General features: G+C 37.6%; 1 protein-coding gene across 2 annotated transcripts in view; it reads right to left on the bottom strand.

Moving 5' to 3' along the window:
* CUL3 (cullin 3) overlaps positions 1-25187 on the bottom strand; it is a gene marked incomplete at its 5' end in the record, with an annotated part of 97768 nt that extends 72581 nt beyond the window's left edge. The window contains 2 exons of one of the 2 annotated variants that reach the window (XM_079710411.1): positions 4840-5037; positions 25122-25187. In XM_079710411.1, the coding sequence (XP_079566537.1) occupies positions 4840-5037; positions 25122-25187 (264 nt within the window). The remainder of the gene's footprint in view (positions 1-4839; positions 5038-25121) is intronic. The other variant, XM_079710412.1, reaches the window with a different exon arrangement.
* Positions 25188-27271: the final 2084 nt, after the last annotated feature.

Below are 27271 nucleotides of genomic sequence, written 5' to 3'. Positions count from 1 at the left end.
TTTTTTTAATGACAAGGCACAAAGGCCACATCACACCCTAAGTTTTGCTTTGTGGTCTTGAGAAATTTACTCAATTCCTTTGGGTCTCAGTTTCTTGGGGAAACATTCTTCTAGAGATAGGAAGAATATACTACTAAGAAAGAGAAACAGCATTTAGCTTTTCTATGCCTGCTTCAATTCTGTAAACTTATTTCCAAAGCCAATAATCAGCTACTTTCATTGCAAAGAACTATCCTCCCATCAGCTGCCCTCTTATAATTTATACCACTCTGCTTTACCAAAAATGTTCCTCAAAATGTTCACTATTCTCATCTTGAAATCGGAGTACCAACAAACTCTGATTGCATGAAAAAACTGTATTTCCTCTGAATTCTTCAATGTGAAAAGATAGGTCCTGGCTGTCTGTATATACCATAGCACTAAAAAGTTCACTTCAGTGGAAAATAACTTTGCTTTAAAAAATATATTATTACTTAGGCAGTTCAGTTAACTGCTAAAAGCATAGTAAACAAAAAAATGAGGAGTGGACCATACAGGAATGCTTTCAGAACCATAAAAAGGGATATATTCTGTGAGATTGAGACAGTTACTTTGATACCACAGAACCCTAAACCATTCTCTTACCTTCCAGTCAGAAGGTGCAATGTAGAGACAGGCAATATTGATTTCCATGCAAACTATATTTCTGCACATTAGATCAAAAACATCCCTAAGTCCCATCTGGTAAAAAATGGAGACTTCCGACATCAGGGGACAAACATTTTGGTCTACTGTATGATGGCCCTGTCAGTTAATAGACTTCCTTTAACAGTGTCCCTTTCAGACAGTACCATATTTGTATGACTTTTTAAAGTGTCTTATAAGAGTAAAAATGAAATAAGATCAATGGAAAACACAAAAATGAAAGCATAGATACTAGCAGAGGTTCAAAAACTTAATTCAATTTAAATAAAGAAATCAATCATTAGATATGCTGACAATGGTACATCCCCTAGTCAGAAATTGACTAGCTTAAGGTGGTCAAATGAGTATTTGTGAAAGAAAAAAAAAATTAAAGAACATTTTCAGATGCTGTTGATATATCATTAACATCTGTAAGAGAAATAAAAGTTTAGCATATACACTTTGTAATTCTTTAGCATAACCAACTTGAATACATGTTCTCTGGAATATATTATAGGGAAATGCCTATATTTTGAAATGATAGTTAATCTTAGATATGGGACCACTTTAAGAGACTTACAAAATGCTGAAGCTCTTACAGTTACCATGGAGTTATTGTTCACATGACTTCAATTTCTACCTAACCATGTTTGAGTCCAAATATCAATCACATCAACACTGACCTCACACTCTGGCTTCCCCTCCACTCTTCACTTTTTGAAAGAGCCAATTCTCAACCAAACCAAATAACTACAAACGTTTGTTTCTGCATCTGTGCCCAAGCTGCAAAGCGCTGCTTAAGAAAAAAAACAAAAACACGATAAATCACACATTCAGGCCAACTCCTACTGAGCTATCTCTTTCCTCACTTGCCAGTTCCTTAGTATATTCCCCACAGGAGCTACTCCAAGTCTCTTCATCTCATTTTCAGAACTTGCACTGCTTAATTATTAGATTCATGGTAGTCTTAGAACTAAAGGATCTCAAAGCTATTACTGCCAACTCCTTCATTTTAATTATAAATAAACCAAGAACTAAAGTTTAAAGGACTATAGCTTTACAAAAACTGAACCGATTTCCCTAAAACCCCACATGCACCCTCAATTTCAGCATATATTTACTGCATCTTGATCCATTCATTATGCCTCAGGAGCAGATTTATAGAAAAGTTAAGGACTCAGCCTGAAGCCGCACTGCTTCAATACTGTTCCAGCTAGGCCACTTACTAGCTACATGCATCTGGACAAATCACCAATTCTGTGCCCTCTGCTTCTTCACTTTCAAATGGAGATAATAGTAGTATCTGGCTCATTGGGTTGTGACCATTATGCGAGTGAACACATCTAAAAGCACTAGAAGTGGACCTAGCACATAGTAAATGCTAAATAAGAGTTAGCTGAGGATATTATTATCACACCGCATAGAACCTCTGGCAAATGAGAACATGCCCCTCTTCTACCTTCACTTCTCCACTGTTCAATTCCACACTCTCTCCATACCCCAAAATTCAGTTGCTCCAATCTTCTCCTCTTCAACAGCTTTAAGCAAAACTCCCCCACTCTATTTCTCTTCCTTCTTTTGATGTCAAGTTTCTTAAATTAGTCTTCATTTCCCACACCTATTTACCATAGTTTGCTTTTGAAGATGACATCCCTTGGCTCTGGGATTTTCATTTTCTGCACTCCAACACATATTCCTCAGTACATGCTACCAAATGTCAGATCTTGATTTCCAGTTCTGAGTTCCTGCCCAAGCTCTGAGCCTGTATATCTCCAAACACATCATATTTTTACTTGGACATCTTATTACAATCTCACACTCAAATTTTATCGCATGTAAAATGATTTTTAAGGTGCTTTCTAACCATAAAAATTTCCAACATAACCTAAAACAGAATCTGTCATCTCCTCTACGCATTCCAAATAAGTTTTCCACTATAAGCTCACAATAATTCTATTGGTGGCACCATAATTCTCCTAGTAACCGAATTCTACCTGGTCTTCAGAATTTCTGACATCATCCACTCATTTCTAGACTATCACCTTAACGCAGAGTTTTCAAGGTCTTCTCCTGTTTAGAGCACACATCCCCCCCATTTTACATTTATATCATTCTCATCTTATTCTTCTTAAAATATTTTGTCACATTATCATCCACTTAAAAACCTCCGATAAACCTCCACTGTGAAGTCCAAGTTCCTTAGCTTGGCACTGAAGTTCTCCAATCTGTGCCCAAACCAACTTCGCAACACTATACCCCACTAATCCCCATAAATTATTATACACCTCAGTCAAACTCTACTTATCACCCAAGTTTACTTCTGTATAATCATGTGACATCTGCCATCCTGGAACACCTTCCACATTGTTCACTTATATCCCAAATTTTTCATGGCTCAGTTCAATTTCATCCTCTCCCATGAAATCTTACAGCCCAGGGTAATCTCTCCTCATTTGAATTCCTAAGCCATTTATTGCCTATACAACTCATTTGCCATTGAATTATATAATGCCTGACACTGTTACCTAAATGTGTGTATCATCTCTCCATCAGAATAAAAGCAAAAACAAACCTAGGAAGGGACAGCATTATATCTCTTTGCATCTACTAGATTTTCTTAGAAAGCTGTACATGGCAGGCACTTAACAAAAAACTGTTGAATGCATGAAGAACATAATCACCTTGCTTCATGAGATACTAGCTACCTGCTCATGTAATCCCGTTTAAGAGAAAAGAATTACAGAAGGAAGAGTAGAAATAGAAAGTGACTATTTTGTAACCATCGTAGCAATAATGATTCATGCAAGAATCATCAATGGATGCTAAAACCATCACATGAAAGTTTCTTGGGGAACAGGATATTTATACAGTCTCAAAATATATCTGAACAAATTACTTATGAATTACAAAGGGAAAAAAGGTACCTTCACAGTGGAGAAATCTGGCGGACACCAAGTGATCAAAGTTAACATCACCAATAATGGGATAAACTGACATCATGTGCCTCCTGATGTGATGCACTGATGACACAACATCACTTATGTATTATTCCTGCCAAAAATGCATAACCTGAAACTAGTCATGAGGAAACAATCAGACAAACCAAAAACTGAGGGACAATCTACAAAACAACTGACCTATACTCTTCAAAAATGTCAATGTGCTGAAAGACAAAGAAAGGCTGAGGAATTGAGTGTGTGATCCTGGATTAGATCCTGGATCCGAAAACAAACTGCTATAAATGACATCACCTCCACACAGGACAACTGGTGAATTTGAATGTGGACCATATTAGATAACAGTTTTATATTAAACTGCCTGATTTTGAACATTGTTCTTTGGTTAAGTGAGAGAATTTCCTTGTTCTTAGGAGAAACATTCCAAAGTATTTAAGAGTAAATGAATCTAAAACGTATTCTCTTAACTGTCGAGCAATAATAATAATACCAGTAACAGTAATAACAAGTACCAATAGAAAGACTGGCTAAAATGTGGCAAAATGTTGACAACTGGTAAATCACTGTACTATTGATGCAACTTTCCATTTTTTTCAAAATAAAATTTAAAAAACAAATACCTTAATACCACACAAAAACTCTGAGAAGTTTTTATTTATCTGTGGTATTTTACATCTTATCTGACAATCTTAAAGCAAGACATACTTTCAGTGGAAGAGTCTGCTTTATAAAAACATTTGCTCTAAAAAAACAAATACATCTTTTTGGAACCAAAGAACCATTTTATGATGTTAACAGTCCAACACTAATTTATCTTAAAAATTTTATATAAAGTTAATTTCATTTGGTGAAAAGACTTAGACAATATTTTTTAAACAATGTAGTCTTATTATTTTCAAATATATAGAGAAAGAAGAGAAAGCTAAAATGGTCTGATTGATTAAGCATTTTAAAGAAAGAAATAATGATCTGTAATTAACATATTAATAAACAAGCATATGTAATTTAAAAGTTTGCTTCCAAGATTATATCTATCAAAGATCACAAACTTCACCTTCTCTCAATTATCAAAAATTCTGGTTTAGCTGATTATAAGTTTTAAGTGACGTTTCATAATATAGCTACTAATTGATTATTATTTCTATAGGCTTCCGGGAACCTTTAAAAATAATACTTCTAGATTCAATATAGTTAGCAACAGTCCTTTAAAGTTGGATACCTTATTTATGAGATGTTCGGTAACAACTTCTCTTAGTCCAGTGTAGAGCTTTTCTCCATGTTTATGCAAAACCATTGTATATGCATTTCTATAGAGCTCCTCAAAACTAAGACCACTGTTATTCTTACGCTGGATTTCTTGAATTGCATTTTTCAGAAGGTCCCAAATGCTGTTTACATATTTTTCATCCATGGTCATCTGTAATATCCAAAAGAGAGAAAGAGACAAAAAAAAAAAAAAAAAAAAAAAAAAACCAATGGTTGAAAATCTTTCTGTATTTGTCCATATAGTAAATATTTTATTATATGGCTATGATTATAAATCTGCATGACTTACAAGGATGTTAACGATCTATTTTAACAGAAATAAAGGGATACATTTTAAAATAGTTTTTAGAGCTGATAGAAGCAATTTTTAACAAATCCTTTTAACACCTCCCTCCTTTCTTATCTGCAGCACAACCCTCCACTTTAAATAAAATCATAATCCCTGATGTTAATACTTGCTTTAGCCAAAAAGTGTAAGACATATTTTCCCTAAGTTTATTTAGTAGAATACAAGCTCAGAGAGACAGAAAGGGTTCCTTGATGAAACAAAATTGGGGACATGAACACTATTTTCCTCTCCTGAAGATGTGCAGAGCTCCTTAGCAAATTAAAGATGAGGAGATCTGTCATTAAAAAACAATAAAACCACACATTTTCTTTGTTTAACCTAGCATTCTCTCATTTTCCTCCTTCCCCACTTTAGATTCCATGGTCCATCATTTCTAAGCACCTTGGATACACCCATAAATAACTTGCCCCCTTCCCCCCCTCCAAAATACTTGCCATTCTAAACACCAACTGCCCACCTACGCCTCACATGCACCCACACAGCTGAAAGCAACTACAGAATAACACACATACAACCATATTCAATCCATCTGAATTTAAATTCATAACCACTAACCACAAGTCGGCCCTTAGTACAACCCCACAATCCTACTTTTCTAGACGGACTCTACTTTCCTAGATGATTTTACACCATCTCCTCCATCCACTCTAGGATAATGAATTGCTTCCTGTTCCACTGAAAAAACAGAAATAACCTGATGAGACACTGCACAAACTCTGGCCATATCCACTAACCTATTTGATTGTATACCAATATAACCTGCTAGTTCTTGTGCTTGAAGTGCCAAGTTCTTATACTCCAATTATAGCACAGGGACCAGAAACACAGACATCATCTAGGGACTTGTTAGAAATGCAGAATTTCAGGCCCCATCCCAGACCTACAGAACCATATCTGCATTTTAACAAGAACCCCAGGTGATACCTATACAAAATGAAGTTTATCAAGTATTGCTCTAGTTCCATCCCAACTCACCTATTCAAGGACCTCCCTTCAGCAATCTCCCTTCCCAGCATCATCAAAATTTTCCTCCCTGCTAGGTAATTTCCACCTGCATTTAATATCCTCAGTTTCCCATCTTGAAAAAAAACAAACAAACAAATCCTCACAACCCCACATATTACTCCAGCACCACATAATTTTTCTCTTTTTCATTTACAACAAAATCACAGGGCTACGGAGAAGACTTCTATACTCACTGTCTCCAAGTCACATTTTTCCCGTTGTATCTTGAATCCACTCCAATAAGGCTTTCATCTCTACCATTTCACAGAAACTACTCTTGAGAAGGTCACCAGTGACTTCCTCACTGCTAAATCTAACAAAGTCTCACTTCTCATCTTACTTGACCTTTCTGGCAGTTAATTCAAAGAGCTGATCACTCCTACCACTTGATACAGATTCCTCACCTGCCCTCCAAGCACTACAATCTCTTGTTTTTCTTCCTATTCCACTTGCTCCTATTTGTCAGCCTGCTTACTGCTTCTTACTCATCACCACAACCTCCAACCTCTTGTCTGAACCTCTTACCTATCCACGTTCGGTTTTTAGGTGAAGTTAACTCATCTGGTCTCATGGCTTTAAGTTAACCTCAAAATTTATATATCCTGTTTGGGGCCCTCACCACCTTAGTACCACAGTCTTATGTTCAGCTACCTACTCAATATTTCTACTTGAAAATCTACTAGGCATCTCAATCAAGTCTAGAACAGAAAGCCTAATCTTTTCCCCTAAGTTGGCTTCCCCTGCAATCTTCTCCAACTGAGCAGATATCCACTCCATCCTTCCAGTTGCTAAGGCCAAAAAGTTTGTAATCAAGTCCTCTATAGTCTCTCACCTCACTTGTAAAACAAAAGGCAATTCTGTTGTCTCTACCTTCAAAATGTACCCAGAACCTAATTCCTCATTGCTTCCACTGCTCCTAAACCACCATTATCTCTCAGATTTATTACAACAGCCTCCTAACTGGTCTTTGTTTCTGCTCTTGGCCCAATATCATAGAGCAATCAGAGTGACCTTCTGAAAACATAAACCAAATCATGTCACTCAGCAGCTCACAACCCTCAGTGACTTCTCATTTCTCTTGGACTTAAAGTCAGAGTCCTTATGCTATTCTACAAAGCCTTATTCAACCTGATAATCTCTCTGACTTCATCTATTCTTCCTCCTTGCTCTCTCTGCTCCAGCCCCACCAGCCTCCTTGTTACTCCTTGGAATATGGCAAACAAGTTCACTTCAAGTTGGTATTTGCTACTCACTCTGTCTGGAATGCTCTTCCCCAAGATATCTAAGTGGCTCATTCACTGATCAACCTCAAAACTCTTCTCAACTGTCGCCTTAAAATAAAGCTTTAACTAGCTACTCTATTTACAACAGCAGCCTCCTCCTACTAGTGACCCTCAAATTCCAACCTCACATTATTTCTTTTCCTGGCCTCTCTCCTTCCAGTCAAATGTCAGCTCCATGAAGGTAGGGATTTTCTTCACTGCTGAATAACCTCAGCCACTAAAATAATACCTGGCATATAACAAGCACTTACACCTGCTGATTGATTTTCTTCTAATCTCTGACTAAGCAGCCCTCTTCATGCTCAAAAAACCTACAAGTTCCAAGTTCACAACCAGGGAAACAATGCATCAATTACTCATCAGATTCATGCACACTTCTGACCTGAAATAGATAAAAGATACTGAGCTAAAAAAATCCTCTCCAGCTAGAAACTTTTGGAGGTGATGGATATGTTTATTGCACAGATTGTGATGGCTTCACAAATGAATACTTACCTCCAAACTCGTCAAGTTGCATACATTAAATATGTACAGCTTACCTCAATAAAGTGGTTAAAAAAAAAAAAAAAGAATCCTCTCCAAGTCCTGTACAATGAGTATGAATGTGAAAGAGGAAGAAGTAGGTAGGCAAAACAGTTCATTCAGTCAAACAAGCTCAACTCCCAATCAAGAGGATTCTTAAGCAGGTGACTCAAACTGAGTCTTATTATTCTTTTCTGGAGAGCTTAAAAAGGAACTCTTCAGAAAACAAATTCTTTCCTGTTACTCAAATATTATTCAAATCCAGGTCTAGCAGAGACTTCTCTGAAATGGCCTTAAGAGAATTCACCCTTACATCTAAACTACTACCTATTTTTATCAGATATTCTCATACAGAGGATGCCATCCATATAAAATATAAATAAGATGTAGCTATTTACAACTTTCCACAAATAAAGCCCACAAGACAACGTGATAATGATGGCTTCAAATACTCCATGTATGTGCAATGTGGTTTTAGTTTGCTGACAGCATATGTAGAGGTTACAATAAAGCAGGCTAAGGCACCATCCCTGCGGTTAAATAACGAACATATAAAGCAGAACGTTCAAACCAATTTCAAAAAAGAGTAAAGTTAATGCTGACTAAAAACTCCAGAGATAACTATACTGCTAATAGTTGACCAAAAACTTAAAATGATCTTTTCAGGCTCTGTAACATAAGATCCCATGAAAGCTAGAAAACATAAAAAAAGTCTCTATTCAGCATGAATTACTAAATTTTCTATTAGAAACTAAAGTATTTTAAAGATATAAACTAAGAGGCTTCAAATATTGTACAAATACTCTTACACTGTAATAAAAGAATCATTTCTCACATATATAAATCAAGGGTTATTTTAAAATCCAAAATGGTATGTAGTATTTTCCTCAGTATTTGTGCTTTATAGATAGAAATGAAGACAGAGAGCAAAAATGTTTCTTCTGGTGATTGCTCAGGTATAAAAATATTCAAACAAAGGAGAACAAAATAGACCGAGAGAGATTAAATGACTTACCCAAAATCACAGAGCTGGAATCGGAATTCATATTCTCAAATCCAGTACAAACCACTGAACTCACCTCCCATCCCACCGTGCTAATAGGGTAAAGTAATATTACAGTATAATCACTGATTATCTTGGTAAACACAGTACAGTATATTAGTAGAGAATATAGATTTTGCTGTCTGACAGGCCTGGATTTGCATCACGGCTCTGCTAAATTCATAAGCCACGCAACCTTGGGCAAATTACTTAATTCTTCTAAACATTTATTTCCTCACTTGTAAAAAAAAAAAAGTGGGTTTAATAACAATACCTATCTCAAAAGACTATCATAAGGATTAAATGCAAATGTCAGTAGAATTCAGCCCAGCCTAGGGCACAGTACAGTCAGCCCTCCATATCCATGGACCTCGCAGATACAGGGTTGACTGTACTGTGCCATTTTATGTAAGGGACTGGAGCATCCTCAGATCTTGGTATCTGAAGAGGCCCTATAACCAATCCCCCACGGATCCCAAGGGACTACGGTATAATCCCTCACAGGCTGAATAACAGTGACAGAATCTCTTGAACTCTCATCTATGGGCATCAAATGTCAGGAAAAAAAATACAGTTTTTAGGCTTAGCAAATAAACAGCTAAAACAAAAGTACCTTAAGAGGACAACTATGCTAAATGAAAGTCAGTAAAATGTAGCCTTCCTTCAGAAACAATATTCCCCTACTTCATATCTCCTATTCTTCCAGTGTCATTTAAATCATTTTCATCCCCAGAGCTCTGTCCTTGGTTCTTCTTTTCACTCTACACTGGCTGCATTTCCATTCATTATCATAGTTACAACTACTATATATACTTCTAGGGTTCTAAAATTTACAAGGCTCTAGATTGGCAAGGGATTCTGGAGCCTCCTAAAACTGCATATGAAATTTTGCAAATATAATATGTATGCACTTCTTTTCTAGATGGTGGGTCACTAGCTCTTATCAGATTTCCCAAGAAGTTTGGTCCTCATCTCAAAGAAGATAAATTAGTGGCTTACATGTTAATTGCTCCCAAATCTATACTGCCAGCCCAGAAGTTCCCCAAAGCCTTAACTACTGTATTCAACCACCTGCTGGATATGCCCAACCAAATTTTCCAGACACATATCAAACTTATCATGTCCAAAATTTCTGGTAAACTCACTCTCCAAACACACCCAAATCTTTTTTCTGTATTCTCTAATTCAGTAGCGGCAACACAAACCACCTAGTTATACAAGCTAGAAGCGTAAGCCTTAACTTTTCTTCTTTCCTCTCTCATCCCTTTCTCATCCAATCATCAAGTGCTACCAACATCAGGCCCAAGAGATTTCTCAAATATGCTCCCAATCTTTCATCCTGAATACTGTTGCCCTAAAACTTTCATCTAGATTACTGCAACAGCCTTCCAGCCACCATGAACTCTAAAAACCTCTTGGAATCCATCTTCCTCAAAATCATTAAAATAACCACATCAGCATCACGCCCCTGTTCAAAACCTACCTCTCATTAGCAACTGGGGGGGGGGGGTGCGCTTTAAAAGGGAACATAACACTTCATGATCTAGTCGGTCTATGCCTACTTCTCTAACTTCATCTTTCACTAACTACTACCTATCTTACATTCACTTCCTGGCAACATTAAACCAGTGGTTATTCCTGTCCACTGTCACACCTCCCCTCCACACACCACCCTCTCATGTCTTCTTTATACACCCCTCTTCTGCCTCTTTGATTCTTTACATAGCTTCTGAACACAGCTCAGGTGTCACATCCTCCAAAAATCCTTCCCTGACCTCCTCAAGCAAAGCTAACAACTCTTCCTCCGCTCTTTCATAATACTCAGGTTATATCTATCACTACACTACCATACTGCTGCATAATTATCTGTTTGTGAATCTTTTTCCTCCATTAGACTATGAGATAGTCGAGGCATTGTGCATTTTTCTTCAAATGTTACTTAGAAGGCCATAAACAAATGTCTGGGGAATGTTGTTTTACCTATGTTATACCAATGCAATTTTGAAAACATGAACATTTGAATTACTAAGCACAATGATACTGAAAAATAATGTAATGTGTTTATATAACGATTAATGTAATTTTAAAATAAAAATATATTTTCCAAACAGAAATAAAGTACAATAATGTACAAGCAAAAGACTCTCAAATTTCATATATCAAGTAGTATTTTCACATTCACCTAACTAAATGCTTCAAAAGGCTGCTTAATCATTAACTTTATTACTAAATGTTAACTAGGAGGAAAATAGTAGATAAAAAAAGGCCATTCAGGAGGAGATCTACAAGTTACAGTCTTTCCCTAAATCAAATAAGTCCAAAAACAATACACCCAAGGAAACAGGCTTCAAGTACATATTGCTACATACCCGCTTTGGTCCTGGCATCAAATGAACATGTTAACAACAGTGGCAAAATAATTACATTACTGATGAATTGATGGGTGAATTTCTCACCCATCCTTGATACAGAATACAACATTAACTGTCAATGAAAGTTAAAAGGACTAGATGATAAACTCTAATGTCATCAATGTTAACCATTAAGAACATCAGTCTAGACTTCACTCAGAGTCATTTAAAAGCCCTAACACTTTAAAGTAATATTCCAAAGTATTTGAGCAGGATTTTAATCCCATTGATGAAACTGACTTACTCAGGTTGCAATAACTACAAATACAGTCAGGAAGGGATCTGGTAACAATGCTTCAGCAAAACAATAAAATGATAAAATGCACACTTACATATATACACAAACATTTAATGTCTGCTTATTTTAGATATATACTGCATCTTTCCCCAACAAGCTCAAGTTACAAAGTGTTCAGCAAAGTAAATTCATTTAGCAAGAAAAGAAACAAAAGCTCTTTTTCAAAGGAAGAATATAATTGAGTATTCTTAAATGTCCATGGTTTAGTGAGACCTCTCAGAAACCAAATCAAGACTTTATTTTTTAAAAGTGACTTTTGCCCACTTCCCTGTCCCCAATCCAGGATTATAATCCCCTCGTTAGTAAGTATCAATAACAAAAATAACACTAACAATCTTTATTTTCTTTCACAAACATCTCTGGTTTTTCATCTACATTACTTTAAAAGATACAAAAACATAAACCTTCAAAATGCTGCATTTAAAAGGATGTCAGTCTATTATACACTTACACATCTTGAAGGTTCTGTAATTACTGAGAGCTGGAGAACTACAGCATGAGCCAATTAAAACTAAAAGGAAGAGAACTGTACTCTTCACATCCACTACATACAAAGGACAAAAAGTCTTTAGTCCCCTGTGAATAATTTTCTACAAGAAATTTAGAACAGGGTGGGTGGGGGAAAAGGGTGAGAATTTGAAATTCCAGGCAATTCAGAATGACACAGCTAGAAAAAAATAAACAAGGAAAAATGCTTGATCTTAATTTTGAGCTTCAGCCTCAAAATAGTTGCTTTGGTACAAATATCTGAGGGATGGCAATATTCTAGATAAATACAATTAAGCCATAAATTTTGTAAGGAAGTTCCCTCCCAGGTTATAAGCACCTTAGACTAATATCAAGTCTCTGTTCCCTAATTTTATTGTATCCTCTTTAATACATGTTATGATTCTTAGATGATTTTGAATGCAGTCCCGTTAGAGTTAGTAATGATGATGAACCTATCTGATGACCAATGGCTACACAATGACTTATGAGGTCTCCAATAATCCCATTTATTCATTAGTTAATCTTTAAACATCCTCAACCATCAAAAGACAGCCAAAGATCCAAGCTTTGAGGAAACAGCCCAGTGGGACACATTCTGATTTTGGGCAAGTTATTTAACTTTCCAAACTTCACTTTCCTCATCTGCTTGTAACAAGAGAAATGGGAGAAGATGGTGTATTGTGTGGCAATTAAGAAAGTTTGTGAAAGCATCCGACACCCATCACTTGCTCAATAAATTTCTTTTTCTTTACTACAAGGAAGAAACATACAGCCTTCTGTGCTGGAATTGTGCTGCCAAAAGTAATGACTGATAATGACAATTATCAATTAGAAAAGCACAGTAGCCTGGGAAAATGCTATGAAATCACAAATTAAGGCTGAGCTACACTCAACTGGCCTCTAATATCACTAAATTACAGAACAGTAACATTTACAATGAGAAAGTTAAATCATCAATAGACGGTTCAATTATAATCTGCATTTCAGTTCTGAACATGAGTAGGCTGTTCAAAAATCAATTTAAAAATTTGGAACAATTTCTTTCAAAGACAAAGTTCAAGCTTTCACATTAGCCTGTTAAAGTCCAGTTAAGTCACAACTGACTTAAAAGTACTAACAATAGGGCTTCCCTGGTGGCGAAGTGGTTGAGAGTCCGCCTGACGATGCAGGGGACACAGGTTCGTGCCCCAGTCCAGGAAGATCCCGCATGCCGCGGAGCGGCTGGGCCCGTTAGCCATGGCCGCTGAGCCTGCATGTCCGGAGCCTGTGCTCCACAACGGGAGAGGCCACAACAGTGAGAGGCCCGCAAAAAAAAAAAAAAAAAAAAAGAGTACTAACAATATTCTAACAACTATATCTCTGTGAATGATCTTTACATATGTGAAAAATGTATATGTAACATTTCATAGTCTGATGATGACCACAAAAAATAATATGCAATCGTAAGTATTCTCTCTGAGTCAAGAAGTTTGTCACTGTCCTATTGGTGCTATTTTCGCTGATATAAAGAGATGCTATTGGCACCCTGAAATACGTTTTATCCAGAGAATACAATAATCATCTTGACTAGAACTCTTCAAACATAGAGACTCTCCCTATTATGAAGATTAGTTATTATGTCTCTAAGATCAACACTTTAAAATTATAAAAACATTTGCTGTATTTCTCAATATACTATTAAATCCCAATAATAGTAAGGGCTCGTGTATAAACTAGCTCTTAAACATTCATCTGGAAAACAAAAATAATAGAAAAGCAAGAATCATATATTTTTGGATGGAATCTCAAAGTAGTAGTAGTAATGCTACAGACAAAAAATACTTCATATCTAAGTGCATGTTTGAGTTCCATATTTCTATCCTACAATCTAAAACTATGAATTTTAATAAAAAATGACAATACTTTCTTCTATTTAGCTTACATTGCTATGGTTTTTTATTTTTGAAATGGATAAACCCAGTTTTTCTAAAACTATGATAAAGTGTAAAGATGTATAGAACTGTTGGACAGTAACAAAGTAGTTTATACCAGAATCAGCTACACACACTCCAAAGAGAAAAAAACATGTAAAACAATACAAATTGCCACAAACTGCTCTGTCTTTGAATGAACCTAACCATAAACTAAATGTGATATGACAGCAAAAGGCCTATAACATAAAATTATTACAAAAATCTGATATCAAATCTCAAAATTTCTCTAAAACTACCAACTTACACAAAAAGAAGCATGTAAGAACATAGCTAACTTTTCCACTGCTTCATATCAGCATTTAATCATCACCACTGAAATATACCATTCTTATTCTAAAGAAAATTCTAAGGCTTTAAAGAGGTGACATTTGCAACATCACAAAATGTTTTAGAGCAAAGGAGAACACACCAGCATTCGCTTTCTAGACTGAAATTTTAAGAGTGGAAATGAGTCTAAGAAAACCCCAAATTAAAATCTCTTCATTTTACAAATGAAGAAACTGAAGCTAAGTAGCTTATTCAAGATCACTCAGCTAGTTAGAGCAATGAAGGAATCCATGTGTCCTGAGCTAAGGACCCTTCCGTTACACCATGTCAACTCAAATCACCTGAGTGTCTGATATTACAAAATCAATTTATAATTAACAGGCTAATATTAACACTGAATTATTACGCTTATTTCAGTTTGGTCTAGAGGAGAGAGCTTTTAACCAGAAATCAGGCTTCTAGTCATGTTCTTCCATAAATTCAAGCCATAAGTATCCTTTGGGTAAAATCACCCTCTGGAGTTCTCCACTTCCCCATGTATTAAATAAGATTAGAACGTATTCTCTCTAAAGTCCTTTCTGGCTTTTAAAAATTAAATAGGAAAACAAATAGGAGCAAATAAATTACTTGTTTTTTTGGCTAATGATAACGTTCATCAAAAATAATACACTTCTTTCATGTCTCATTTGCTTATTTTAAACTACCTGATCTTTGTACTTCAAAATTCATTTCATTGTTGAATCTACTACTTCTTAATACATTCTGAAAGACATAAAATCACTTTTTTCTAAACATATATATATATATATATATATTTTTTTTTTTTTTTGCGGTATGTGGGCCTCTCACTGTTGTGGCCTCCCCCGCTCCGGACGCGGGGGCTCAGCGGCCATGGCTCACGGGCCCAGCCGCTCTGCGGCATGTGGGATCTTCCCAGACCGGGGCACAAACCCGTGTCCCCTGCATCGGCAGGCGGACTCTCAACCACTGCACCACCAGGGAGGCCCTAAACATATATTTAACAAGATAAATTTCTAATTGAAAAAAGTTTAAAAATGTGTACTATTAGTCTTTAACTTAAAAAGGGAAGTGTTAACTTAGAAATACGTCAACTAATATATCTTTCCTATTGATTATGATTCTGACTGCTTTATTCAAGTCAATACACACTATGACCCCCTTAAGCAATTTATATATTCAAATTTTACTGAACAACATAGGCATCCATCGATTCAAAGTTTTTATAACTTGTATTCTCTTATGAGAGGTGCATATACTTTGAATCTAGTGAGGTTTAAAGCTTGCAAAAGCTCCTTCCAAGATCTGGAAACTAATTTTGAATCCTTTTTATAAAGAGTACTGCAGTGTACAAGCTTCAGGGGCCCTGGATCTGCCCCTGGGTAATCATTTAAACGGCAAGCTTAGAATTAACTTTCCAATATATTCCTATTATGAAAGTAAATATTTCAGAATCTAGCAAATTCTTAACGGAATATAATTAAGGCAGTGTGGTGTAATGAAAAGAACATGAATTTTTGAGACAGATACACCTGGGATCTGAATTCCAGCTCTGCCCTTCCATAGGTATATATGTAATACACATATTTTACTATGTCTCTCTGAGCCCCAGGATAGAGTTAAAACAGAAGTAACATCTAAAGAGTGTTCTGAGAATTTGAGATAATTATAGTTCAAAGAGCCTAACACGAGGTAGACACTGAACAAGTTGTAGTTACTCATCTTATAAAGCAACTTCTCATACTATTAAATAAATTGAAAAGGGAAGGAGAAAAAGAATTTTTCATGATTACTTTCAAGAGGACAGGGCAAATAGAAGAGGCTAAGTGTTGCTCCGTTAAGAGCTGCTTTAGATAAGGATGACTTGCAATCAGTACGTTAAAGCATTCCTCTTAGCAATGACGGCTTGCTTTTATAGAAAACCGTCTCTAAGGAATCTTGTATTTTCTTAAAGTAGGTAAAAGATATCCCTTTGAAGTCTTTATTCATTTGCTTAGCAGTAACCTTTCTCATTTAAAGAGCAAATTCAGGTCCATTCCTTTCTCAATGATCACTAGATAAATGGAAGTCAAATTAAGAAATTTTACTTAATTTTCAACTTTAAAATTGACTTAAAAAAATAAAGAGCAAAAGCTCTTCTAGTAGCAAAAGCTCTGGATTAGTGGTTACAACAACTACAGGATCAGTTCTCAATTTCCCAGTTGGTTAATGTTACCAACATGGGAAAGTAGGACTCTCCTCAACTTTAAAAAGGCTGGACTAATGACTGATTTTAAAGCAATAGAGAACTTTTTAAAAAAGAAATCTTCTACACATAGAACAATGTACAAACTGTTCTAAATGACTAGAGAGGGAAACTTCTGAAGATACCTACTCCACTCCTCCTAGGCCTCCTGGGTCCTGGAGACCCTATACAAGTTTGAAAATAAATGTCCTACATGAAACATATTACTTTTACTTGAAAATACTAACTTTATGATTAGAAAATCATTTTAACTGTCTCAATGATGCCACTGTTTATTAGCAAGCACTTTCTGACATTATTTCTTTTAACCCTCACAATTAACCTGTGAGAAAGATTGCCATAGTTCCCATCTTAAGGATGAGAAAACAAACCAGAGTCTTGTCAGTTTATTCATTCAACATTGTTGGCTACTACTGTGCAGCACTGACAAAGATCAATACAAAAAGACCTGCTGCCTCCTCTAAAGAAAATCATGTTCTAATAAAGGAGATACTGACTATTTGAAGAATTTTGGCTATGAAGGGAGATGGTATGGTAGTTACCATGGTAGGGAAGACAGAAAAAGGAACATCTTCCTTCTCTGAGACCCAAGGGAAGGAGTTGAGAATGAGTAAAGATACAGGTTAATGAATATAACTGAAAGAGAAGCAAGCTGAAGGAACTTACACAAGATAACTTTAGTAGTTAAGTTTCCTGAAAAAGAGAGATAAGAGAATTCTCAATAAAGAGCTTAAGGACAGTGATTAAAGTCTGAAATAGCTCATGCAGGAAAGGGGAGAGGGAGTTTACCAGGGACACAAAAATATCGCCCAGAGGCACTGAGAGTCCAGCTAGCTTAGAGACCACAGTCTTGGAATTTTCTCCGGGAGTGCACAATAGTCTAAAAAATATGAGCAGTGAAGGGAGATGAATGGAATGGTTCAAGATGCTTTTTGCTGATATTTCTGGCCTTGCTCTGGGGAGGCAGTAGGAAAGAAGGGGCAACTAGCAACAGGCGCCACAGCCTGGGAGAATGAAAGTGGTCTTCTTGAAATCCAAGAGCACATTTAATGTGAGAAGGAAACAAGCAACAAGTAGGATAGAATAAATAATAACAGCTTGTATTTATTTATAATGCTTACTATGTGCCTGACACTAAGAGCTTTATATGTATTAACTCTATCCTTACAACCATCTTATGAGGTAGGTATTATATTGTTTTCTCCCTTTTACAAAAGAGAAAACAAAACAGGCAGAAGTTAAGTGACTTGTTCAAGTCCTACATCTAATAAATGAAGGAGCTAGTATACAATGTAATATTGAAGTTTAAGATTTCTAAAGTAGCGGGATGACAAGCTCCAACACAAAGTGAAGATCACTGTAGATCACTGAAGAGGCCAGATCTGTTTGATCATCACTGTATATTTCGTGCCAGACCTCTAGTAGGAACACACAATAAATACACTTTAGAATGAATAAAAGAATGACTCTGCCCACATGCATTGGATAAAGTTACAAGTTAAGCTAGAGAGAATGTCTGTGAATAAGGTATTGAAGTCTTCAGTGACTGAGGGAGCACGTGTATGAACTTAGGAGATGGTCACAAGAAGCACTCAAAAGAATAGTTCACAAGCGCCCAAGACACAAAAGGATCATAAATGTGGCAATAAATGGCATCTGGGCCCAGTGATTCAAGGATTATAAGGAAAAAAGACACCTCAATTCAAGAATATAAGCCTGTATCCTCAGGGCAAAGGTAAATTTCAGATGAAAAGAATTCACAGAACAGGCTGATGATACAGGGTAGTCAACCTGCAATGGAAGTAGGGGATCACCATGTATAGTTAACAGGCTGGGAGGAAGGTGTCATGGTGGAAGGAATAAAATGTAGAGTACAGCTAGTAAACAGAAAAGACTAGGCCAGAGATTAAGTCTTCTGACACGCAAATCCAAGGTTACTGCCAGTACATACTACCTTTACTTTCAAGTCATTACAGTTTCAGGAGATTAGGCTGAGTAACCTTTAAGGGAAGAGCCACATGATCATTAATGACCTACAAATTAAGACTTCACTTACAGCTGAAAAGAGTTCAATGGTTTGTCTTAAAGGACTAGTTTCTCATTTAATCGATCATTCACTAACCACCCACACTGTGTCTAATACTATATGCTAAGTACTTCGAGGTTCAAAAGGGTGTCTGGTATAAGCTTTGCGCAGGGAGCACAGCCTAGTTCATGAGTGAAACAAAAAAGAGGGTGGAAGAAAAAAAGGAAGGAAATAAAAACAAAATGTATTTTTAGATAAACACTTAATGTAGATATTAGAATGTACACACCAATGAGTGTTTACTCCTTCAATAAAGTTACCCCAGAAAGATTACATACTTATTCTAATGATTATGTGATAATCACTATTGGATCTTCTCTTTTGAATCTACCCCCCACCCAAGAGCCAGTGGCATGCTTTCGAAGCACCCCAGTGGTACCAAACCTATATCCTCTGACACTGAGTTCTTAATGTGGTTCACAGATTGATTCTGTAAGCTTTTCAGAATCTAAGTTCTAAAAATGTAAGCACCAAAAATGGCGGCATCACTAAAATAACTGTACAGTAAATAAAGTTACAAAAATAACATTCAATTTTAATATATAAATTGTGGCATAATCATGGCTAAATGTTGGTATAACAATAGTTAATTGTGTGCTAGGTCCTGTTCTAATACTTTTTTTTTTTTAATCTCACAACAGCCCTGTAAGATAGGTCTTATAAATATTCTAATTTTACAGAGGAGAAAACTGAGGCTAGAAGTGTTAAGTAACTTGTTAAAGATAACACAACAAGAAAGAGGTGGAGCTGACATTCAAACTCTGACAGTCCAGAGCCCACCCTCTTAACTATTATGCTCTCAGTCTCTTTACTTTTTAGTCATACTTCTAAAACATATGTTGAATACTCTAATGTAAAACTAAATGAAAATTCCCTACAGACTATCCATAGTTTTACTCTTTCAAGTAGGCAAAGAAATGCAAAATAAAGCATTGAAGTACAATTTTTTTCACCTATAAAATTAAAGATATGTTAGCTAAGACACTGCTACATGGTAGACATTACTGATACAAGCCTGAGAGATGTAATTAATTCTTAAAGCATTCACTTTAGAGCCAGACTGCCTAGGTTAGAAAGAACCTAGTTCTGCCACTTACAAGCAAAGGGATCTTAAGCAAACTACTTAACCTTTCAAGGGCTCTTAGGTAAGAAAGATGATAATAGTAGTATTCTATAGAGTTGTGCAAATGAAATTAGTTTATACATGCAAAGTACAGAGAACAAGTGTATGGTATATGATAAGCATTCGGTGAGTGGTATTATTATTACTCCTACCTTTCTGGAGGTCCATTTGGTAATATGTATCGATTATGTCGAGCCCAGTAATTCCATAATCATGGATGGGCTCAAATATTTATGTGCTTAAATAGTCACAGTTGCATTCTTTATAATAGAGAAAATACGAATTCACTGGAATCAATCAAAATACCTGTCAGTAGGGAAATGTATAAGCCAAGGTACTGGAGAGTATTACCCAGTCATTCAAAATCATGTTTTCAATATATTTAACATGGAAATGAATGTACAGTGAGATACTATATATTTTTTAAAACGCAGCATATGAAAAGGTCGTACCTCAATTTTACTGTGTGCTTACACATTTATGAAAGATTAAAAGGAAACACATCAAAATGTTAATATGGCTTATTTCCAAGTGGTAGGGTTACAGGTGATATTTATTTCCTTACTTATAAGTTTAGATATTTATTAAATTTTCTATCATGAATATGCATCACTTTTCTAATTAGAAAAGCTACTAAAATGAATTCATAGCTTTGACAGACTACTACTGAATAGTTTCCACAATAGAAAGACACTAACTGTACTTCATGTTTTATCTCAGTGATTTCTTACTAGTAGCACTTTTACTTTTTTTGCTGACTTTACAATGGACAAACAAGAACTATTTTCAAAGTTCCATTATTTAAAACTACAAATTGTCCAATAACTTTTATAAAAATCTAACAAAACTGTTAACACCCAGATACTCTTGAATAAAGATAACAGCAAAAAATTATCTCTAAGGTTTCCCAATTTATAACACAAAGGGAAGAAATACTACTTTTTCTAGTCTTAATTATATATTGTTGAAATAGAGAAATGCTATTATTACTTAGCTACATTTAATGAATGAATGATGTACAAACAAATGACACTTTCTCTATTTTGTTTGAAAGAACTGACTTTGTGACTAGTGTATTATTTAAAAGGCCAAATTCTCACATTATATTCTATACTACTAAAAGTGTTTCAAATTCAGTAACTTTAGTACTAATAATTTGGCAGTAATAATTTTCTTGGCTCCTGTGAACTTTCTAGGGAGATAACGCAAAATAAACACTTCTATAGGTAACTACTTTATCTTTTTATTTTTAAACTTCTAAAGCCTGAGAGGTACTAACAGCTACAACACAGCTGACTGTCCTAAAACCATTAAATAGAACAAAATCAGTCTAAGCGAAAGCAACACTTTAATGAATGTTATATCTTACTCCATAACATCTCTGTAACAAAATACCAGAGAATGAAAAACAAACCTATAGTTAATTCCCCGCCCTGTGTGATTTCCAAAACTATTATTCAGCCTTTCTCTATGTGTACAGTCCATCTAGTTCTAGGCAACAACTACTTTCCCTAAGTAAGAGAAACCTATTTTGAAGATCAAAGCTGTTCCCCCATATCTAGCAAATATCACTATAGCCAGGAAAACAAAACAAAACAAAACATTAACTGTCCCCATTTGTCGTTAAATTCTTGTGCTCTTAAGTATTTAAGTACATCACAAATGATCTTAAAATTCATCTCTTTCTAATCTCAGTCATTTTGCGGGTTCCATCTAATAACTTCTACATCAGCAACTGTTCACGCCACACAGGTGGTGCTCTGTGAAGCTCAGCTAGAACTATGGAGTGGACATCACAACCAGAGATTCATTATCATGATTTAGCATGCTTCTATAAACCAATAATTGAAACCATTTCCAGATCACACTCTAAAGACAATCACTTTCATAACACGTCTCCTAAACTCTGAAGGCTCAGCCAAGAAGGCAAATCAGAGGAGACCAGTATTTCCATTCAACCATATCCCCTCCAAACCAATCAGGCTTTTCAAGCCCATGTGGACAAACAGTGGACAGTACAGATGGTGAGTAATGGCTTTTCAAAGATAAGGACAAAAGGTTCACCTGACAGCAACTAATCCTACATAGTGGAATAAAAGCTCAGGAGTGAGACACACGGCAACAGCAAGGAAAGAGGACCAGGAACTTCCGGGGGCAGCATTCTTTGGTCCAAATCCATATCGTTTCCAGAAGTTTCCCAACCACAGACTTCTTCCTTAAAAGAGTTTTGTGGCCCTTGCTGTTACTCTGAGTACCAAAAACCCCCAAAGGATGTGAAATGATATGTATTTTGTCCACTGCAGGGAAGTTTACAAACTGGAATAAATATTTCCTCCATCACCCATCTGTAAGTACAGAAAGCTCTTCATTGTTTCCCACCTTAAAAAGAACCAATTTCTCAGAAACTGATTTTACTGATGGGACTATAGCTGGAGTAGGTTTACACATTTACAAAATATCCTGTACCTTCACTTACTATTTTGCAATGAAAACAAAACAATCCCGAAACATATTTTTATACTTTTTACACATCAATTTTATAAAACACACTCTGAAAAGAGCACTTGAGGCTTTCGATTACATTGTAACTTCCCTTAGAGTAACTGTCTATCTCAAATGGTAATGTAAAATACAATAGTTTTAAGTATGCACACAAGAGTACATATAAACACAGTATTTTCTTTATGGAATAATATGCATTTACTACTTCTGACTAGCAATCCATGCAGACTATAGTTCTGTAAAAGACTTCTAACCTGGAAGAAAAAAAAAATTCTGAAGTTCTAGAAGCACTCAGTTACCAAATTCATCAGTGAAATACCACACCACTGAGGTATGTATCCATCCTTAATGAAGGATCAAAGAACTATGACTTTAAAATTTATACATTAAAAAATATAATGGTTCTTTTCAGTAGGAACTACTTATGAGTGATGTTAATACTTAAGAAATAAAAAAAATCTTAATGCTTTTAAAAATTAGCAGATATTAAGTACTGAATATCAAACACTAGCCACTTAACAAACTTCATTTAAGGATTTTAGAAAAACTTAGAGGGCAACAAGTTATAGACAGAAAGGATCTAAATTAGCTCATGAACATAATGCTGCTTAAAAAAAAATCAGTTTCAGTAGCATACTATTATACTCTTCAGCTAAAGGAATAATGAAATTCTCTCCAACCACTTCCTCCCAACAATACAAGATCCAGAAAGGAGGGATACTGGTCTTTCAAACTATACCGATATATCCCAAGATCCTAGGACAGTGCCTGGCACACAGTCGTCAGTAATATTTGTTGAATGAATGAAGGAATGGAAGAACAGGTAGGAACAGGCAAAACCAAGAGAGCAAAGAGTTGACTACACATAAAGGTACAACTGGTTAATCAGAATATCCACGTAAGTAAGCTGATGTCAGATGTGAACTACTCCACATTTTAGTAATAATGTGAATTCGAAGAACTCAGACTTTAAGAATGGCTAATTTTTCTTTAAAAATTCTTGTATTAAACTATTTAAAATTCTGAGTAATTCTAGATTCTGCTAAAAATATTCAGCACTGGTTTAGCAGGAGAACTAACATTACTCACAAATTCATAAACCCAGTTCATTGTTTCATTATAAGGAAAAACGTGCACATGAAGTTCATCAGTTCTCTTCTGTCAACATTTCTCACTTTCTTCGTACTTTCTCATGATTACTTAGGAATAAAAACTTCAAAAATATAATATCCCTTTAATGAGCATCAAAACATTTAATTCTCCTGAGTATATCCTACATTTATTTACATAAAGCCTGAAGACTCTTCACATTGATATTAATATTTATGTTATTACAACTTCAGAGTTCTGCATAAGGTGTATTTCCTTCTACATTTTAAGAATTCAGAGAGGTCCTCAAGTTCTCTGGGTCGCTTTCTCACTCAACTAGGACAATTATATTAATAAGTCTTCCCTCTAAAGTGCAAACTACACTTTAGAAAAAGCATGCTTCATGAAGTGAATACAAACCCTCTTTTCCCTCCTCGCATGATATACTGTGTTTGTGATTCTAAGAAAGGAAACCCAAGATCTTTCTCTAGTTTTACTGTTTTAAAATCTTCTGTTCCATTGGTAGTTTGTCTATCTTGACATATACCTGTTACTGTAGCGACATGAGCAAGTGTGTCCAGTTCCTCTGTTCCAACAGTACACTTTAATTGTTTGCCATTGGCTATCTGAATCAGATATGACATCCAAAGTTATACCCTATATACTAAACACTGCAAGAGTATGACTCAACGTAATGCTAAAAAAGAAAAAGTTTCTAAACAGACTACGTTTGCTGTCCCTAAGAGTAAAGCAACTCAGGGTGGTGACTACTCATTCTTTTGGGATTCCATGGCTAAGAAATGGAGAACCAATCGTCCAATTTGTTTTCTCTTATTTCCCCTTGATTGGCAAGGCAATTCCTGCACAAGAGAGTTTGTAAAGTGCTTTGGAAGCTTGTGGATAAAAGATGCTGTAAACACACAGGACGTTGTTGGTATATTAGTATGGGGCATTACGTGGAACCACTGTCACTGCATGGGGAGCAGGTGGATGGCATAGCCCTTCCTGAGGAGGGGGAGAACGGGAGAGGACAGTCCCCTTCATCGTTGGGCTGGTCATCTTTTAGGATGGGTGATTTTTTCAACCGCAGCGAAACCCCACGTGAGAAGTTACACACACGCCCCATACAAGGAGGACTTGGACAGTCCCCATCCCTGCAGGGCTGGGAGTCCCGGGAACCGAGCGGGAGCGGAGTACTAGGGGTTGGGCCTACACCCCAGGAGCGTGGGGAGGTTCTGGGACCAGCGAAGGGGCCCCGGCCGCAGCCGACGCCCGCAGGGCGACCGGAGGCGCAGCTCCGGGGCGGGGGAGCGGCGCCAGACTCGGGCGACGGGCGCGGGGAACGGCCCGGGAGGGCGGCCGCGCCGGGGCCCCGCGCCGCCCAGTTGCCGGGAAGGCTAGCGCCCCGCGGCCGGCGGCGTGGGGGAGGGGAGGCCGGGCCTGCGGCCTGTTGGGGGAGTTCAGCCCGGGCCTCGCGTGCGGCTCTCGGCCGGGCCCCTAACCCGGGGTCCCAGGCGCCGAGAAGAGACTCACCGGAAAGGCCCGGATCCGCATCTTGGTGTCCTTCCGGCTGCCCGTGCCTTTGCTCAGATTCGACATGGTGCTCGTCCCCTCCCCGGCGGCGGCTTCGGGTCGCACTCCGAGGCGCCGGTGTCACATTTAAGGCGGGCGGGCAAGCGAGGGGCGACGCTGGGGGCGGCGGCGCGGCCCCCGGGCTGGGCTGGGGACCTGGCCGGCCCCTGGGCGGCCGCGGCGGTGGCGGCTCGGGTTCCGGCGGCTCGTGCTTGGCTGGGGGGCTGCGCTGGCGCGGCGGCTCCACGGGATGCCCCTCACGCCCGGCTCGGCTCCCTTTATCGCGCTCCTCCGCGATGGCGGCGGCGGCGGCGACGGACAAACATCTCACTGCGCAGGCCGAACGTCCTCCTCCTCCTCCTTCTCCTCCTCCGCCTCAGCGAGACGAGATCCGGCCCAGAGGGTGGAGGGGGGAGGAGGGAGGGAAGAGAGCCGGAGAGTGGAGAGATTGGGAGGAGGGGGGTGGGAGGACGAGAAGGGGAAGCTAGCGGCCGCTGCGGGGGACGCTCAGATCTCGCGAGAAGAGAGCGAGTGCTCTGTCCCGGGTGGGGCGGGGCGAAGCCTGGGAGCGGGAGGGGGCAGCGGGAGGGGAGGAGAGGAACCGGTAGTTGGGGAGGTGGGAGGGGCCAGAGGGGCGGGGAGGTAGGAAAGGGGCGGGACTGAGGCGGGAGGTGTAAGCTGACTTTTTGAAAGGGTATCGTAGGAGACTGGATCCTGGACGAGGTGGCTGCTGATTGGTGGAGCGCGGCGCGGGAGGGACGGGGTCCAGTTCTCGTGGACGGAGTGGGCGGGGGAAGTTCGGAGAGCCGGAGCAGTAGGACTGTAGTAGGCTGGGTCCGGCTCCGCTGGGCTGGGCAGGCCGGGGTGGGCTGAGCTAGGGCGAGAGGCGAGTAGTCTCGGGGCGGAGCGTGGGGTGCTAGGTGGATAACCACGTCCTAGAACTGGTTCCTGTGTTTTTCTAGGGCATGTGGACTAGGGATGGGTACTTGACCAGATGCCAGAAGTTGAAAGAAGAGTTTGTGCAGGAGTTACCTGCAGTGTCAGAAATTCGGTTCCTGTATGCCTAACAAAGTATTCAGATCGGATGTGCACACCCCAGCTGTCAGGATTGAGGGGTGGAAATCCACAAAATTTCCTTAAACTGCATAAGCTCTAGATTCACTGATATTTTCGGAGGGACCCAGAAGTTATTAGTGTTAAGATCTCTTTTTCGTTGCCATTGAGATAATTCCCTTAACGCAGTGCAGTATTTTGGTAAATGGTGTTAAGTAGAAGATAGGATGATTAGAAACCTATCCTTAACCTGCCAAATCATTTTTACCATTACAAGAGTATGATAGACGTTGAAAGCCAAAATTTTTGTCTTTGATTCCAGTTTGTGGATAACTTGGGAAAAAAATTTTTTGGCCTTGTGATCAAAAAGTCTAGTTTTGCTTTTCATTTATTATGGATTATACTTACTAATTTACCTCTTTGCCCAATTGATGTTATATTTGGATTTCTGACTCTGCAGAGGAATATGTGAGTTCTCACTAAAGTTTGTGATCTCATTTTAAATAAGACCCTACATTTGGAAGCTAGGGTAGTAATACTTTTTAAATTTATTTTTTAAAGCCTTTAAAAAAATATGGAGTGTTATACTTTTGTAGCATTTGGAAACTGGGTTTTTTATACTTTTTTAAAAAATAAGTGGACTGAAATATACCTTTTGATTTGTTCACTATAAGGTTGAATTTTCCCTAAATTAGCTTAATCCTGATAGCTAGATTTACCAGTGTTGTGCTTTCACCCCCTACTTGGTTGAAATGCCCCATTAGAAACATCATATTTTCTTGTTTTGTTTTCTGGTATTTGCTAATAGAACAGAGCTTAAGAAACAAGGATGTTGCTTGAAGCAGTATCTGTGTACTGAAGCTAAAAATAGGTCAAGAATTTTGTTGATAAGGTAAGATTGGGAGGATTCTGATTTAAATATAAAATACTGTGAGTCTTGGATAGGAGTTTATAATCTGTATGCTGACTGAAACTCCATTTCTATAATCATTAGACTATATTAACAACCAATGTTTTTGTATTGGTTGTAGTGTCACATGGCTCAGTTTCTTTGTAAT

The sequence above is a fragment of the Hyperoodon ampullatus genome, assembly GCF_949752795.1.
Source record: "Hyperoodon ampullatus genome assembly, chromosome: 8".
Taxonomy (NCBI): domain Eukaryota; kingdom Metazoa; phylum Chordata; class Mammalia; order Artiodactyla; family Ziphiidae; genus Hyperoodon; species Hyperoodon ampullatus.
The sequence above is the reverse complement of the archived record's forward strand: the minus strand, read 5'-3'. Positions and strand labels throughout refer to the sequence as shown.